General features: G+C 44.5%; 2 protein-coding genes and 2 pseudogenes across 2 annotated transcripts; 2 read left to right on the top strand and 2 right to left on the bottom strand.

Annotated features, from left to right (window-relative positions):
- The first annotated feature begins 2245 nt into the window (after positions 1 to 2245).
- On the top strand, positions 2246 to 9293 carry LOC117189321 (annotated as a pseudogene).
- A 559-nt stretch (positions 9294 to 9852) lies between these two features.
- LOC117189302 lies at positions 9853 to 10812 on the top strand (annotated as a pseudogene).
- Positions 10813 to 12704: 1892 nt separating this feature from the next.
- On the bottom strand, positions 12705 to 13591 carry LOC117189320 (protein three rows-like). The gene is made up of 2 exons (XM_033394471.1): positions 13076 to 13591; positions 12705 to 12920 (listed from the first exon to the last, which is right to left on the bottom strand). The coding sequence occupies exons 1-2, from the start codon at positions 13304 to 13306 to the stop codon at positions 12705 to 12707; spliced, it is 447 nt and encodes a 148-aa protein (XP_033250362.1). The 5' UTR covers positions 13307 to 13591.
- On the bottom strand, positions 13581 to 17514 carry LOC117189319 (protein three rows-like). Its single transcript, XM_033394470.1, has 5 exons — positions 17475 to 17514; positions 14759 to 15024; positions 13917 to 14701; positions 13722 to 13836; positions 13581 to 13670 (listed from the first exon to the last, which is right to left on the bottom strand). The coding sequence occupies exons 1-5, from the start codon at positions 17512 to 17514 to the stop codon at positions 13581 to 13583; spliced, it is 1296 nt and encodes a 431-aa protein (XP_033250361.1).
- Between the last annotated feature and the right edge of the window lie 517 nt (positions 17515 to 18031).

Genomic DNA, 18031 nt, shown 5'->3' with positions numbered 1-18031 from the left:
GCTGGTGCAGATTGTCCTTCAAGGCGACACACAGCTGGCGCAACACGCTCAACTCATATCTTAGCGGAAAGGAGGCGTCGTTTATCCCGATGCCCTTGCTGAATTCCTTGAATTTCAGCTTAATTGTCGTGGCCGCAGCCTCAACATCGGATCGAGTGCCTTTCAACTGTTTCACTATATCGGCAGACATTATTATTATTATTTTTTTTTTTTTTTTAAATCATCTCAAGGATGATCGGAATTTTGATCGTAGCACTGTAGCTACATTGATCAGATACTGGTGATGTAGTTTGGCGAGTTTGACAGGTCGGTATATAAAAAAAAGAGGAAAATTACTTAACTGTTTTAGAAATAAACTGAAATTACTTTATAACATGATGAAGAAAAAAGGGGTCAAAAGTTTAAGTCAGCATTGATGAAGATTGCCAGCTCTCTGAGATGTAGCGGCTCTTTTTTTATTAATATTCTGAGCCCGGCAAATCTTTGGCAATCGAAGATCAGGTGTTCGCATATTCAGTTACATTGCACGTTTCGCAGATATTTGAATCAATTGCTTTGATTCTGTGTAGGAAGACTTTGTCGTATGTGTGTTCCGTCATAAGTCTGTTAATGGTCTTGATGCTTTAGCATTCCATTTAAGAGAAAAATGCCAGGGTTTACTGGTATGTCTGGAAATATGTCTATGAGGCTGGATCCCTTCGTCCTACACTTCGTCCTGTAGTCCTCATTCCATTTGTATACTAAAAAGTTCCTAATTTCTCTTTGAGCCTCCTTGTAGCTGTATTTTATATTTATTGTAAGCCCCTCCCTTGTAGCAGCCTTTGCTGCTATGTCAGTCTTTTCGTTGATGGCCACACCCTTTGACCAGGGACCCATAGAATGTCAAGTTTCTGAATGTCTGATTGGTTAATTATGTTGTGAATATCATTCACTAGGTACGAGTCTGTATTCTTATTTCTAATTAAATTAATAGCTCCTAATCCATCACTTAAAATCAAAGCCTTTTTGTAATTATATTTAAGACATAGTTCGCAGGCCTTTTTAAGGCCTACGAGTTCGGCACCTACTGAGGATAATCTGTTTTCTATTTTGTACTTGTGATATTTCCACTAGGCCATTCTACTATTCCTATGCCACATGTACTTTCTGTAACTGAGGCATCTGTTGATAGAATGTTATAGTCGTCCTTTCTGTACTTGTTCAGAATCTCATAAAATATAGTTTTTATTTCTTCATTCTTCATTCATTTCTTCCTGAAAACAGGTGGCATTACACCAGCGAGGACAAAAATTTCGTGTTTGCTTGTGTCAGGTGGCACCCAACACACCTTCTGAGTGATTTAGCTTGCGCTATTTCTATATCTTTACTTGCTCCAGATCCATGTCTGAAAAACTTGTGATAGCATATTCTTGTTTTGTTCTAATAAAAGCTTTGAAGATGTTGGTACTTGTTTTAGGTTTAGACCTGATTGATAGTAGTCGCAAGCTGGAGGAGTCTGTTGCATTTTTTTGTTTGTTCTTTAACCATTTTACATGACTGGCATTTGACATGTTTGCGCTAATCAGTCTGCCTAAGAAACGGATATCTTTTCGATTTGGTATAGGCACATTTCTAACAGAAATATTTACCGCTCTGACCTGTCTTTTTCCTACATTCATTGCTGCAGATTTGCTTGGATTGAAGCTAAAACCGAGATCACCACATAGAAGGTTAAAGTCATTTAGTTTTTTATTAAGGTTTTCAACCGCTACAGTAAACTCTCTGTTGGGAGAGATTATAACGAAGTCATCTGCAAATTGCATCATATGAGTATTTCTATCACAGATCTGATGTAGTCTTTTTGTGTATACATTAAAAAGAGGGGCGACAGACAAGAGCCCTGTGGGATTCCTCCCTGAACTACCTGAACAGCTTCCCCTATTTTCAGTAGGCTCATAGACATAAAACCATAGCTCGCAAATAACTGTTTACACTTTCGGCGTGTCTGCTAACAACCTCTCATTGACGAACACATTGAGAAAAGGGACTGAAAAGACCCGATCAAATCTGTTTTTGCTCAACTCGCTCTTCGCTCAAGCAAAGACCGACTTTTTCACTTCTCTTTTGTTCCTGTTTTTCACTGAGCATCTTGTCGCGAGCGAACGAAAAAAGTGTCTTTTGCGTATGTATGCGTGCTTGTACGTGTGGTGGCTGGCAACGATCACTTGCCTTCGTGAATTGTGTCAGACACTGTCCCAAACCCAAAATGAGCCTGTTCCTGAACAACTTTCCGAAATTTTTACTGATGTGAAGAACTTTGCTATGAACAATGGCCGTTTACCATTAAATGCCGATATATTGCAGCTTTTTAACGACATGAAGCTAAGATCACCACACTTGAATTCGCTCGCACAGGTGGTGCTGGCTACACCGGCCACTCAGGTATCGGTCGAAAGAGCCTTTTCAGCACTTCATTATATTTGAATGAAAAACGTTGCTCTTTAAGTGCGGAAATATTAACTCATTGTTAGTGGTTAAGCTAAATTCGTATTAATACAAAATATATACATACATATATACATACATCCATATCCATGTCTCTTCAGTTTGCAGAAAATTCGCATATAAGTATAAATATTACAATAACATAACCATAAGATGCGAAAAACATGAATAAATAAACATAAACACGAATAAAAAACTAAAAACACTTTACTCAGACACTTTTGGGTTCTGCTCATCTAAAGACACTTTTGCTGCGAGCGCTTGACCAAAGTGTCTCTCTAAGCTGTTATTGTGAGACCCGATCGTGTGTCGGGCTCAACCGAAAAACCCGAAAACACATAACACAAGCGAAGAGACAAAAAGTGTTCTGCTCAGTGAGAGACCGCTTCTGCGTGGTCTTTTTCGGTTTTGTCAGTGACGAGACCGCAAAGGGAAAAAGTGTTGACCGTCGTTTGCGAGCTATGCATAAAACTGATGATCCAGTCAATGTATGTTTTAGGAAAAACACTCATTTTCCATTAGTCTTTTTAAGAATTTCAGGTTGACACAATTGTAGCATTGTTGAGGTCAACAACCACAAGAGTAACGTGTTCCTTGTTCTTTTTCTTTGCCGCTACCACATTGATGACATCATTTATGCACATCGCTGCAGACTTGTTTTTTTTGGTATGCATAAGATCTGTAGGGTATAATCTTGTTTTCTTGTATATGCTTTTCCAGCCTGGTTTCACCATGCCATTTTACTGTCTTGGCTAGAACCGAAATGAGGGATATGGGTCGAAAATGTTTTAAGTCAGTCAGATCCATGTTTTTTTCGGTATTGGTACAATTCTGATAGAATTCTGGCCGTTATCTCTATCTGGGATATTTTCCAGATAATCAGTTCTACGAGTTGTTCTTGCTTTCCAGTTCTTTTGTTCCTGTTCCGCGAAAATATCTGTTTTTAGCACCCTTGGCTCATCGTTGCCGGCGACATATTCACGCATGTTGTGCTGTGTACCATTTAAATATTCTTCTGCTTGACGAAACTGGCTGGTAGATGTATCCTCGACTCTTGTTTGATAACGCCACACCGATATTACTTCGTTGATCGGCAGCACAGCACGCAGAATCGAGCGCCCAATGGCCAATGCTTTTCCAGCCTGGCTTTCACCATGCCATTTACTGTCTTGGCTAGAACCGAAATGAGGGATATGGGTCGAAAATGTTTTAAGTCAGTCAGATCCATGTTTTTTTCGGTATTGGTACAATTCTGATAGATCTCCATTCGACTGGGAAATCGCACATAGCAACTCGACGGTTGTAAAAATGTACAAGTTCTGTCTTTATACTAGTGTTGAGAGCACTCAGTATCTCGTATGTGATGTGATCTATTCCTCCTGCCGTTTTTCTGTTTCTGACTAACACAGCCTCTAACTCTTCCAAGGAAAAGAAAGGATTTTCATTGTTCTTGGTTGAGTACATTTCTTCGTCTACATCCTTTGCTTCTGAGGTTATTTGTTCGTTAAGGAATTCCAGGTATGGCCAGCTTTGTCAGGGTCGAAAATTTCTGGGGTGTTCTCTTGACAGTTTTTTAGATTTCTGAGGAATCTCCAGGCTTCTCTTGAGTTCGATTTTACATTTAACTCTGTTAACTTCCTGGCATAGCTAGTTCTTTTGGCAATTTTAACAGATTTTTTCCATTTAACCTTGAGGTTAACAGCAGAACAATAATTTGAAAGGAGGGTTCTGAAGCTGCCTTCTTCTGCGACTCTGCAAACTCCCTGATAGTTTGGCTAAATTCTCGTCCCACCATAATTTTGGACATTTGTTTTTGATTTCATAAGTAGCTGCTTTTATTTCCTGTTGGATGTTCTTCGCTAAATTATCCATATCTTTGTCGGCCTCAACTGGCTTAGCTTTTTCAGTAGCCTGTTTTTGGCAAGGAAAGTTTTGAGTTTGTGTTGATATCCTGCTGTTTCAAAGGTTATTGGGTGATGGTGGCTGCCTCCTAGGTAAAACTTTTCGCATTTCCAATTCTCTATATGAATACCCTTTGTAAAAGTTAAATCGAGTACAGACCCTGATGTTGAGTCGATGTGTCTTCTGAATGTGAGACTGTGGTCATTTGCTAGACTGTAGCCAGCATTTGACATAGCTTGCATGAGAAAAGTTCCCTTTTCACTGTTGTTCTGTCTCCAGAAAAGGTATGTCTTGCGTTAAAATCTCCTGCAATTATGACTTTTCCGAATGCATCTAAATATTCAAGGAAATTGTTAATCGCTTGCTTGAAGGATGCAAGAGACAACAAAGGTTCAAAATATACTGAGGTGATAAGAAATTTATCTTTGTTGTTGATGGTTTTGCTATAATTATATCTTGCTCTGTCTCATATATCAGTCTTTTAACTCTTAATTCTTTTTTGTAGGCAATCGCCACTCTCCATACCCGTCCTCTCTATGTTTTTCTAGCATATTGAAGTTGGCTAGTTTCCTAAAACGGAGATCGTGAGAGAAAACTTCAGCCAGAATGGCAAAGTCGAAGTTTTCATTGTTTAAGTAGAATACTAGGTCGTTTTTATTGGCTTTAATAGATTGAATGTTATGTTGTAAAAATTTCATATTTATTTAGATGTTTTAAAAAGGTTCGTTTCTCTCTGTTTGTTAATTTTCTGTCTGCATTATGTTCCATATTGTAATCATTTGTACTGGCACTTTTTTTGATGGTCACATCATTTGAGCCGACTAAACGAGACAACATGTCAACCATCTGTTGAATGGTAAATTTGTTTTCTTTAGTTCTTTGTTTTCAAAAAATGGTACGTGATTACTAGAATCGCTGGTATATGATTCTAAGTGATAGTGGGGTTTTTGTGCAGGAACCAAAGGTCTCTGCACTAACCTGCTCGCATAACTGTGTTTTTTTAAAACTTCATTTGCTTTAACGTTTTTTGTTTGAACATTTTCCTCATTTATATCTAGTTTTGGATAGTTTTTTTCATAATTATCTAACAGCGAAAAATTTTGATGGATTGAGTAAGTGCTAAGCACTTCCTTACGCGCGATTTTTTTGATTGTCATTATTTTGTTAATGTCCATCTCCTTTTCCCATACTGGGCACATCAGTCTGTCCTAGCTGAGTGATTTTTCCCATTGCAAAGGATACATCTGAGACCATTGCACTCCTCGACTCCGCATTTATAGCACCTCCTAGCTGATTTGCATCTGGTCGAAGTGTGACCAAGTCTGCCACAATTATAACATTGCCTTACTCTGGGAACATATATGCTTACTTTCATCCCACATATCCCAAAAAGAGATACCTTTTCTGGGATGTCTGAACCCTCAAAACCAATTTTGACTGTTTCTAATGGTATGAGCTTGAATGTTTCGTTGTTGTCATCGGTTGTAATTTTCTGCCTTCTTGCTAATCTTTCAATTGACCTAATTTTTATGTTAGAAGTAATATTATCCATAATTTCATTCTCAGAAAAACCGAGGGGCACCCCTTTAATTACTCCATAGGATTCCACATAGTCTTTTGGTATAAATACCACTAAATTCATTTTTTTTAACTCCTCATTTAAAACTAAATCATTTGCTTCGCTGAAAACCTTAAAATAAATCTTGTATAGTGTAGGCGCAAGAGCTACGATTTCTTTAATTCCTTTGATTTTAAGGTGTCTTATTTTTTCAAAAAAGAATAAGCCATTTTTGGTGTTTTTGTTTTCGAAGATGGTACTGTTCTTAGTCGATACTAGTACAGCCGCATCACCGATGTGGCACTCACTATACAACACTGTTTCTCTTTCGATACCTACATTTGATGGGTTTATAATCGGATTAGTATTTTTATTCAGTGTTTTAGTCATTTCAGTATTTCCAGTAAAACCATTTATGGCATTTGTGTGAGAATTGTGAACGGTCACACCGTCAGAAGCCTCCACCATTTTGTTACTGTCATCGTCTATCAGCATTGTGTTATTTATGTCTGTATTGGTGTTGTCGCTTTTTTGTTCCTTGCGCATCTTTTTTGCTGGGTACTTTTCGTTAGTCAAGCTGTCGAATATGTCCTCTTTCACACCTGAACACAAAGCACTGAAGTTTTTTGCTATTGTTTTTTGGGTTTGAATTTTGCCGCTTTTTGCCACCTGATCAGGGGGTTTCAATTTGGCAGACACCGAGTGACCGGCGTCCGCCATACTTGCTGGTTTAACCAGATTGCCAAAGACTTACCTCTCCTTTGGGAAATGAAAAGAGGAATAATTTATATATTGATGAAGATTTGTATGAAATAAACAATGATCCAATTTTTACAATCACTTTTAATTAAGCCTTTGTTGCTTGGAAAAAGTCACCTTTCAGACTGTTAAGAAAAAACACGACCGGTCTCGCTCGCTGATGAAAAGGAAGTGTTATCGGCAGACATTATTGTCACTTTTTTACCAGCGCTTCGCTTCGTTTGAGTGTGTTTCAGTGTGACCTGATCTATCGCGGTCTTATGGATAAAATCTATGGCAGCCCTCAGAAATATACCAAAAAATACCGTAAGTCTACTGACGATTCTATTGTACATTTCCTCGTATTTTAATATTTGGTTTAATATTACTAGCTACGGCCTCAGCTCTGAAAACGTAATTTTATCCGATTGATAAATCAATTTTCTACAACACCACACAATTTTAAATATTCCTTTTATTGGAATTGATTGTAAAATAAGTTTAAACAATTTCCACTAACTTCTCTACCAAATGTTCGCCCTGTTTTCATATAAGCCCAATAGAAGCTGTGGAGATAATGTTTTTTATCCCCAATCGGCCGACTAATTATTTCGAATTAAATAAAACTCGGCGCAGAAATAAAATTACGATATGTTCTTTAATGCGTGACATCCAAATTGCATGTGTGGCTTGCCTGCCCTTTACATTGCGGCTCCGATCGCAAGGCGCAGCTTCGCTCGGCCGACGTCGGTAGGCAAACGCAAAGCGGAGATAGCGAAGAGCGAGCTGGCAGAGAGCGTTTAGCAGGGCAAGCAAGCGCACAGCTTTAACAAACAAATGAGTGACATAGACATAAGTAACAAACAAAATAAGCGGCTGAGGGCCAAGAATTAGGTGCTATTTGGCAAGCAGCTAATCGGCTGGGTTCTGCTCCGAACATTCACCCCCCGTTGGAAGGCAAAGGCTTTCAACAGATCCATCCTGAAGGGGCAGAACCGCTATTTTTCCAACGGCCCTCTTGAAAAGGCCCTTTTGAGTGCGGATGACGGCTACTCTGATGGTTCCATCTTTTCCTGGGATGACGCTCTCAATGCGGCCAAGCGGCCACCTTAATGGTGGCAGCGTTTCCTCCTTGATCATGACGAGCGCTCCTAGCTTGATGTTTGGAGACGATGACCGCCACTTGCTCCGCTCCTGAAGAATCGAAAGATACGCCGTGCTCCATTTTCTCCAAAACGCCTGCTTCATTTGACACAGCCGCTGCATCGACTAAGTAGGTTGACCCGGAGATGCGCCACATCTGGCTCGTCGAATGCAGCTTTCGGGCTCCATTGAGAAAGTGGTTTGGCGTGAGCACATCTAGATCATCGGAACTTTCTGTAATTGCATAAAGCGGACGGGAATTTAACAAAGCAGAGATTTCACAAGCCAAGGTCTGAATTTCATCAAGGGTAAAATGTAGGTCCCGACGATGCGATGAAAATGATATTTAGCTGCTTTTACAGCCGCCTCCCACAAACCCCAAAATGAGGTGAGCGAGGGGGATGAAATTCCAGTCGATTCCACTAGAAACGCAGAGATGTGACACAGTCGACGTATGAGGATCGCTGAGGAACATTTGCCGAAGCTCCAAAAGCTCATTTTTTGCTCCTACAAAATTTGTAGCGTTGTCTGACCAGATGATTCGAGGTTTGGGACGTAGACTTATAAAACGCCTTAATGCTGCCAGAAAGGATTCTGTAGATAGATCCCGAACGACTTCCAAATGAGTTGCTTTGGTGCTAAAGCATACGAAGACAGCGATGTAACATTTGATAGGAGGCCTGCTTCTGACTTCCGACTTGTGATAAAAGGGTCCGCAAAAATCAACGCCCGTTGTGTGGAATGCTGGATTAATAATAGGAGGAGCATTGCCTCCTGAGAGCGGCGATCTTGGCAGAGTAACCCGTAGCCATCCACGACTCTCACTAATCTCCCGACCTCTGCTCTTTTGCGTCCCCCCACAGGTGGCGATGGTGGAGGTGCAGCTGGACCCGACACAAAGGTTCCGCCCGGAATGCTAGTGGCGTTTGCGATCTGCACCACTATGCTGGTGGCCGTGCATATGCTGGCTTTTATGATTAGCACCTGCATCCTGCCGAACATCGAGGTAGTGTGCAACCTGCACAGCATCTCCCTGGTGCACGAGTCGCCGCACGAGCGCCTGCACTGGTACATTGAGACGACGTGGGCATTTTCGACGCTGCTGGGGTTGATCCTATTCCTGCTGGAGATAGCCATACTGTGCTGGGTAAAGTTCTATGATCTGAGCCCGCCGGCGGCCTGGTCGGCCTGCGTGGTGCTGATACCCGTGATGATTATCTTCCTGGCTTTCGCCATACACTTCTATCGGTCTCTGGTGACGCACAAGTACGAGGTGACGGTCTCCGGCATACGGGAGCTGGAGATCCTCAAGGAGCAGATGGAACAGGATCACCTCGAGCACCATAACAACCATAATCGCAATAACGGCATCCACTACGGTGCGCCGGCGACATCGTTTAGCAGTATCAATCGCGCGAGATCCCACGAAGCAATAAACCATCTCGGCGATCCTTCTCTGAAAACTTAACGAAAACGAAAAGAAAAGACACTTACGGCAGTGGCCAGAGGCCTCGCCGTCAATCCTCAGACTAAATAAGTGAATATTTTGTAAATTTGTAGTTGATGCAAATTGTGATACGCAGAAGGCAGTAGATTTTTATTATACAAAAACAGTATGAGTACGTATATTCTAAAGGATTGTGCCCCGAGCAATGTTTCTTTAAGCTCAAGACCTTTACACATCGTAACACCTGTGTACTCATCGCATGCAATGATGAAAGACCCAAACTAAAGAAATACTACTTTCAAGTTTAAACCACTGTGTTGACTAAATAATCCTCAATATTAGCTTGTATATTTGTTGTAACTAGTTGGCGCGTCCGCTAATATCTGTATTGTATTTTAGTGGTATGCCATCGCTCGCGATGTCAGACCCAGACCTCATCCATAGCGCAGTCTTCCCTCGCCCAATAATTCGAACCGAACCAGATCGTGTTAGCCCAAATTTTGATATTGATAGGCGAATATGTAAGCGAAATTGCGCTGTAATTTATACACGTACGATTAAACGATTTTTTCTACTATATTTAACCGAAGCAAGCGATTTTCTATTGCCGTTCCCCCCGCCTGACCTCCATCAGGTCGTTAGGCTTGCGTGCCAAGAGCGACTGGAAGAGCGACTAGCTAACGAAAGTTTTTGGATGGGGGCAAACGGAGCCAGGACACATGGTTGGGGTTGATTAGAAAAGGGACACCGCACGCACCCCAGGACACGAAAGAAGAGCACAGATAACAAACCCAAAGCGGGGCTGGGGCTCAGTTGTCTGCAACATGTCGTGCCATGCTGGTGGCGGCAATGGTGTTCGAAGCCTGCGCTATCCTGCCGGAGGACATGGCCGCTATCAGGGCAAGTGGCTGAGGAACCAACACCACGGCTATGGAGTGAAATCGAGCCGTCGTGTACGATTGGTGTACGAGGGCCAGTGGCAGCGGGGCCAACGTCATGGCTAAAGGATCCATGCGGCGGGAGTCCCCTGATGGCCAGGTGCATCGCCTCTATGTGGGTCATTGGAGCCATGACAAGCGCAGCGGGGAGGGAAAACAGTACTACGACGATGGATCCGTCTACTTTGGTCAGTGGCAGATGAACAAGCGGCAAGGACGCGGCATACATTGGTATGCGGACAGACGCGTCTATGTGGGGGAATGGCTCCAGGATGCCATGCACGGACGGGGCGTCCTCTTCTCGGGTGAGTCCTCTAACAAAATGAAAGTTCAGTAGAATCCTCGTCGATCCATATGTTTCGTCTGTGTTCAGCAAACGGAAAGCGCTATGTGGGAGAGTTCCAGGAGGGCTGCAAGTCGGGCGCTGGCTTCTTCGACCACGGACAGAATCGGATTCAGTTTGGTCGGTGGGTCCAGGACATCTGCAAGAGTTCGCTGATACGCGTGCTCAAGCAATAAGAACATTTTAGACATTCTCTGGAAGGTCGATCTCCTTGCCATAACGTTTATAAATACACAATCAAATGGAATAAGGACAAGCTACAAACAAATATTAACTATAAACTATTATAAGCCTATGCAAGTGTCAGTTCTGATCAGTTCCTTTGCCGCCGCCTAACGCTGACTGTCTCCTGCTGGGGTTCAGGCTCCGGTACCTTCCGACGTGGTCGTCCCGCGTGGTCGCTGGCGTTTCCTCGAGTTGCCTGTTGCGGGCACGAGTGCTCCTTGCATCACTAGTCGGATACCGCTTCACTGAGGCTGCCGATGAGGTGGAAGGCGTCTCTTCCATGGTATCGTCCAATTCGATGATCTCTGGTACTTTTAGTTGGCTACCAATTCTAGCGGAGCGTGTCTTTGTGGCCTTGGCTGGCACAGATTGGGATCGTTTCAGTTGAGAGGGAGCCGGAGTCGAAGCTGAAACCGAAGCAGCATCGTCATCGCTTATCTCGATCGTCTGGCAGGCATTCAGATCCACATGATCCGATGGTGGCGTGTTCTCATTGCCGCTCTTGCTGCTACTGCTGCTGCTGTTGCTGCAACCGATGGGTGGTCGCAATTCCAGCTCCGTGTATATCTTGAACCTGGGCGTCTTTCTGGCAGATGATTTTGCCTTGGTAGTCCCTCAACAACACCTTTCCTGCGTTTATCCTCTGGCGAAGTGTTAAAAGCGAGGGCTCGCCTAATGGTCTTCGCCCTCGCTTTGCCAACGAGATGCAGCTCCAACCGGGCCGTCTTTATCTGGACCATGAGGTTGAAGCTATAGTTGAAGCACTGATTTGAGAGCTGCCTCCGCATAGCTGAGAGCCTCCTTGTTCTTCTTTCTGAAGCGAAGATAGTTGATGTGGTAGAGTTCGTGCACGATGAGCATGGAGCCCAGTGTGGCGGTGCGTACGGGATCTCCTGCAGCCAATTGCCTGCCCCTACGTAGAAGTCGTCCAGCTGATCGGTCTCCCTTTTCAAGAAGTTTAAGCGGGCATGGAGACATCCACGATAAGTAGAAACATTGCAGCTGCATGCTGTCCCGTAGATGGGGCGGCATCCCTTGCTTGCTCACATAGCGCTGCAGCTGATGGCTGGTGGGAATTGGCTCGTGCATGGCAGAGACTTGAGTGTGGCCACGTCCAGCTGGTTCTGCTTCTTTATCGGCTCCACGAGCTGCATGAGCAGCATGTTGCTGGTCAGCTCGCTCATGGCATTCGCCTTGTGATCTTCCTTGGCGGCTATTGCGGGGATGTATTTGGCCGATGTCTGCTCCACCAGCGTTCGACTAAGCGGCTTGATGGCGAGCAAATGGTCCAGGAGGCGCAGCTTGGACTGCGCCTGGTCCAGGTACTCATTCTGCAGGTTCATCCAGAGCCACGAGATGAGCACTCAATGGTCCGCAGGGCCATACCCGACTGCAGCACCAGGTTAAGCGTGGTGCCGTAAAAGGCGAACGGCGCGGTCAGCCGATTGGCCGCATACTCGTGCTCTCCCTCACGAGGTCAGCCAGCAGCAGCTGCAGGGCTCCAGGTCCACGCTGGACACTGTGCAGTAGTTGCGCACGCTGTCGACCAGCGTGTCTAGCTGTCGCAGGGGCGACGGCCTCCTAGGCAGGCTGCTGCACCGCGTCTTCCGCCTGTAGTCAATCGAAAACGAACTGTCTGGATTGTGATCTGCACAATGTCGCTCTTGCCAACTCGCTCATCGAACTGGGCGCGCAGCTCCTCGGCCTGCAGCAACAGCAGCTGGGCGTGGCACAGACAGTCCTGCCGCGCATAGTAGCTGGCCATGTGGCAGAGGCAGAGCATCACTATAGTATGTTGGCGCTTAAAGAACCATCCGTTTTGGAGCTGAGGCCACAGATCGTCGAGCAGCTCCTGCGCTCGATCCACCTCCTCGGAGAGTTGGAGCTGCTGGTTAGAATTCAGGTGGTCTTGTCCCAGGAAGTGGGTCAGGGCTCGCAGGTAGGTGAATCTCTCGTCAGCATTTGCCCAATCCTGAGTATCAGCAGCCAGGCTTCATCGGCCTGCGCCATGTAGCCCATGGTGGACAGAGCCATGGCTGCAGCAACTGCATCGTCGATCAGGGCTTCCCAGTCGATTGGTGTATCGTCGCAGCCGAGCGGCTCTTGGTCTGCACGTTCGAAGAAGGCCGCGAAGCCAGCGATGGCCGATGTAGCCAACTCCACCAGGCGATGCTCCGCTGAATGTTGAGCTCCAGCAAGTTGTTCTTGACGATTAACTCCTCCAGGCTGTTCTCGGCCGTCTCCTTGATCGAGAACTTTGTCTTCTGTGCCTCCAAAGCCTCCAGCAGCACACTGATACTGGTATGGCCAATGGCCAGCTGTTGCATGCGGCTGAGCGGTTGCTTGAGGGCCGTGCTTTGCAGCTGGGAGCGCAGTTCCTCGCACTGACGCACCACCTCGCTGTCGGTGCGCATCTTGCGTGCCAGGAGAACCAGGTGGTAGTCATTGTGACGGCAGCGGTAGTAGCGACTGCAGCAGGGGTACGGGCCGCGCACTCTGGAAGTGCAGCACGGCCAACAGATCCACATCGTATAGCTGTTTCTTTTGGGCGGGGGTTAGGGGGTTGGGCATAGGACTGGACTCGTGCCACTCGTAGACTCGTGGACTGCAGACGGTTGGCCATGTCGGAGCTCTTGCAGTGGACACTGGCTTTGTAGATTCGGAGGAGCACACTAAGCATTTTCTGGCTGGTGATGAGCGGTCGTAGATGTTGCAAGGGCTCCAAGAAGGCCAGCACAAGGGACATTTGTTCGGGACACGCTACCTTTTCGGCCACGAGTGCCAGTAGACGCACCAGCTTGTCTAGCTCATGGCGGAGGGCCCCAGGCACTTCATGCTCTTGGCCACGTCCAAGGTGTAGCCAAGAATGCCCAAGAGCGGCTTATAGGGTGCCTGAAGAGAAAGCTCATTAGGTAAAAGGTTTTCCAGCTGTGGCAGACGTACCTTGTCCGACTTCTGTTCGGTCGTCGGCTGCCAGTTAACGTAAGCTTCCAGGGCGCACACCCCGAAGGAGAGAAGGCAATGCCTGCGAATGCTTTTACAGGCCTCGTTGGAGCAGCTGGTCCCCAGCGGACTCCTCACTACGTTCACCGTCAGCCCAAGGCAGCCATGCAGCAGTTGAAAGTGGGCGGTGTATACCTCGGACTGTCGTCGCCCTCGAGCTGCTGCCAAAAAATGTCTAAGGGAGGCTTGTTGCTGCTCTGATGAAGCAGCATCTGCAGGCGCTGGAAGAACACCAGCAGGTCCATGAAACCACTGCTCTTTGGCGTGCGTCGCGCCTTGTGCTCGAAGAAGTAGACGAACTTCTTGCACAGATCGATGTAAGTCGCTTGAAGTCCGCCGTAGCTCGCGCACGTACAACAGCTTGACATAGTAGTAGAGGAGCTGGATGGAGTAGTTCTGCGGAGAGACGTCCTTGTGCGCAGCAACTTCAGTGCCAGTTGTTGTTCGAGCGGCGCTTCTATGGAAAACATGTCGATCTGCATCAGTGCCAGAACCAGGCCCAGATACTCCGTGAATTGAGTAGTCAGCTCAGAGCTGGGTGTGGCCCAGCTGCAGCTCAGGAGCTTGAGAAGCGGGTCGTACATTTTCGTCGTGCTCTCGGGCGGAAGGGCGCTCAGGTACATCAGAAAGGCTTTGCCTCGCTTGCTGAACAGGGCATCATTCAGCTGGACCAGGAGAGCCGCATTCTTTGCCACTTTACGCTGGCGCATGGTGTCAAAGAGGACACCCATTGCCTCCAAGGCGTAATATAGTTGATCTGTGGCGGCGATGGGCAACGTCTCCTTCTGCATTTGCAAGTGAATGCCATTGAAGTGCGTCAGATGGATGTCCAAATAAAACTTGTAGTCAGCCTCCCCTTGCAGGCGGCAGAGCTGCGATCGGACTAGGCCGTACATTTTCTGGCATTCCGTCAGGGATTTCTGCGAAGCACCGTACAATTAGGATACAGCCAGCAAGCATTTGGTTCTTCAACTTACCTCCTGACAAAGCTCACGATGTATGTACCGCAGGCTCGTTAGATGAGCTTCCCACAGGCTCGGCTTCTCCTCGTAGGGCTCCACGTGTGGTACCACGGTGGCCGCAATGTCGCAGTAGAGATCGTCATGCTGGTGCAGATTGTCCTTCAAGGCGACACACAGCTGGCGCAACACGCTCAACTCATATCTTAGCGGAAAGGAGGCGTCGTTTATCCCGATGCCCTTGCTGAATTCCTTGAATTTCAGCTTAATTGCGTGGCCGCAGCCTCAACATCGGATCGAGTGCCTTTCAACTGTTTCACTATATCGGCAGACATTATTATTATTTTTTTTTTTTTTTTGTTTTAAATCATCTCAAGGATGATCGGAATTTTGATCGTAGCACTGTAGCCACATTGATCAGATACTGGTGATGTAGTTTGGCGAGTTTGACAGGTCGGTATATAAAAAAAAGAGGAAAATGACTTAACTGTTTTAGAAAATAAACTGAAATTACTTTATAACATGATGAAGAAAAAAGGGGTCAAAAGTTTAAGTCAGCAGTTTTTGATGAAGATTGCCAGCTCTCTGAGATGTAGCGGCTCTTTTTTTATTAATATTCTGAGCCCGGCAAATCTTTGGCAATCGAAGATCAGGTGTTCGGCATATTCAGTTACATTGCACGTTTCGCAGATATTTGAGTCAATTGCTTTGATTCTGTGTAGGAAGACTTTGTCGTATGTGTGTTCCGTCATAAGTCTGTTAATGGTCTTGATGCTTTTAGCATTCCATTTAAGAGAAAAATGCCAGGGTTTACTGGGTATGTCTGGAAATATGTCTATGAGGCTGGATCCCTTCGTCCTACACTTCGTCCTGTAGTCCTCATTCCATTTGTATACTAAAAAGTTCCTAATTTCTCTTTGAGCCTCCTTGTAGCTGTATTTTATATTTATTGTAAACCCCTCACTTGTAGCAGCCTTTGCTGCTATGTCAGTCTTTTCGTTGATGGCCACACCCTTGTGACCAGGGACCCATAGAATGTCAAGTTTCTGAATGTCTGATTGGTTAATTATGTTGTGAATATCATTCACTAGGTACGAGTCTGTATTCTTATTTTTAATTAAATTAATAGCTCCTAATCCATCACTTAAAATCAAAGCCTTTTTGTAATTATATTTAAGACATAGTTCGCAGGCCTTTTTAAGGCCTACGAGTTCGGCACCTACTGAGGATAATCTGTTTTCTATTTTTTACTTGTGGATATTTCCACTAGGCCATTCTACTATTCTATGCCACATATACTTTCTGTAACTGAGGCATCTGTTGATAGAATGTTCCAGTCGTCCTTCTGTACTTGTTCAGAATCTCATAAAATATAGTTTTTATTTCTTCATTCTTCATTCTTCATTCATTTCTTCCTGAAAACAGGTGGCATTACACCAGCGAGGACAAAAATTTCGTGTTTGCTTGTGTCAGGTGGCACCCAACACACCTTCTGAGTGATTTAGCTTGCGCTATTTCTATATCTTTACTTGCTCCAGATCCCATGTCTGAAAAACTTGTGATAGCATATTCTTGTTTTGTTCTAATAAAAGCTTTGAAGATGTTGGTACTTGTTTTAGGTTTTAGACCTGATTTGATAGTAGTCGCAAGCTGGAGGAGTCTGTTGCATTTTTTTGTTTGTTCTTTAACCATTTTTACATGACTGACATTTGACATGTTTGCGCTAATCAGTCTGCCTAAGAAACGATATCTTTTCGATTTGTATAGGCACATTTCTAACAGAAATATTTACCGCTCTGACCTGTCTTTTTCCTACATTCATTGCTGCAGATTTGCTTGGATTGAAGCTAAAACGAGATCACCACATAGAAGGTTAAAGTCATTTAGTTTTTTATTAAGGTTTTCAACCGCTACAGTAAACTCTCTGTTGGGAGAGATTATAACGAAGTCATCTGCAAATTGCATCATATGAGTATTTCTATCACAGATCTGATGTAGTCTTTTTGTGTATACATTAAAAAGGAGGGGCGACAGACAAGAGCCCTGTGGGATTCCTCCCTGAACTACCTGAACAGCTTCCCTATTTTCAGTAGGTTCATAGACATAAAACCATAGCTCGCAAATAACTGTTGACACTTTCGGCGTGTCTGATAAAAACCTCTCATTGACGAACACATTGAGAAAGGGACTGAAAAGACCCGATCAAATCCGTTTTTGCTCAACTCGCTCTTCGCTCAAGCAAAGACCGACTTTTTCACTTCTCTTTTGTTCCTGTTTTTCACTGAGCATCTTGTCGCGAGCGAACGAAAAAAGTGTCTTTTGCGTATGTATGCGTGCTTGTACGTGTGGTGGCTGTGGCAACGATCACTTGCCTTCGTGAATTGTGTCAGACACTGTCCCAAACCCAAAATGAGCCTGTTCCTGAACAACTTTCCGAAATTTTTACTGATGTGAAGAACTTTGCTTTGAACAATGGCCGTTTACCATTAAATGCCGATATATGGCAGCTTTTTAACGACATGAAGCTAAGATCACCACACTTGAATTCGCTCGCACAGGTGGTGCTGGCTACACCGGCCACTCAGGTATCGGTCGAAAGAGCCTTTTCAGCACTTCATTATATTTTGAATGAAAAACGTTGCTCTTTAAGTGGCGGAAAATATTAACTCATTGTTAGTGGTTAAGCTAAATTCGTATTAATACAAAATATATACATACATACATATATACATACATCCATATCCATGTCTCTTCAGTTTGCAGAAAATTCGCATATAAGTATAAATATTACAATAACATAACCATAAGATGCGAAAAACATGAATAAATAAACATAAACACGAATAAAAAACTAAAAACACTTTACTCAGACACTTTTTGGGTTCTGCTCATCTAAGACACTTTTGCTGCGAGCGCTTGACAAAGTGTCTCTCTAAGCTGTTTATTGTGAGACCCGATCGTGTGTCGGGCTCAACCGAAAACCCGAAACACATAACACAAGCGAAGAGACAAAAAGTGTTCTGCTCAGTGAGAGAACGCTTCTGCGTGTCTTTTTCGGTTTTGTCAGTGACGAGACCGCAAAGGGAAAAAGTGTTGACCGTCGTTTGCGAGCTATGCATAAAACTGATGATCCAGTCAATGTATGTTTTAGGAAAACACTCATTTTCCATTAGTCTTTTTAAGAATTTCAGGTTGACACAATTGTAGGCATTGTTGAGGTCAACAACCACAAGAGTAACGTGTTCCTTGTTCTTTTTCTTTGCCGCTACCACATTGATGACATCATTTATG

This window comes from Drosophila miranda (assembly GCF_003369915.1).
Source record: "Drosophila miranda strain MSH22 chromosome Y unlocalized genomic scaffold, D.miranda_PacBio2.1 Contig_Y15_pilon, whole genome shotgun sequence".
Taxonomy (NCBI): domain Eukaryota; kingdom Metazoa; phylum Arthropoda; class Insecta; order Diptera; family Drosophilidae; genus Drosophila; species Drosophila miranda.
This window is presented reverse-complemented; position numbering and strand designations above follow the sequence as displayed.

Coding starts and splice junctions, on each gene's coding strand:
- LOC117189319 (XM_033394470.1), bottom strand. CDS start 17,514: ATGCGAATTTTCTGCAAACTGAAGAGACATGGATATGGAT. Junction 15,025..17,474: donor GAAGAGACATGGATATGGAT/GTATGTATATAT, acceptor TCCGATGTTGAG/GCTGCGGCCACGCAATTAAG. Junction 13,671..13,721: donor CCGAACAGAAGTCGGACAAG/GTACGTCTGCCA, acceptor CTTTCTCTTCAG/GCACCCTATAAGCCGCTCTT.
- LOC117189320 (XM_033394471.1), bottom strand. CDS start 13,306: ATGTGGATCTGTTGGCCGTGCTGCACTTCCAGAGTGCGCGGCCCGTAC. Junction 12,921..13,075: donor TGGCCATTGGCCATACCAGT/ATCAGTGTGCTG, acceptor GCTACATCGGCC/ATCGCTGGCTTCGCGGCCTT.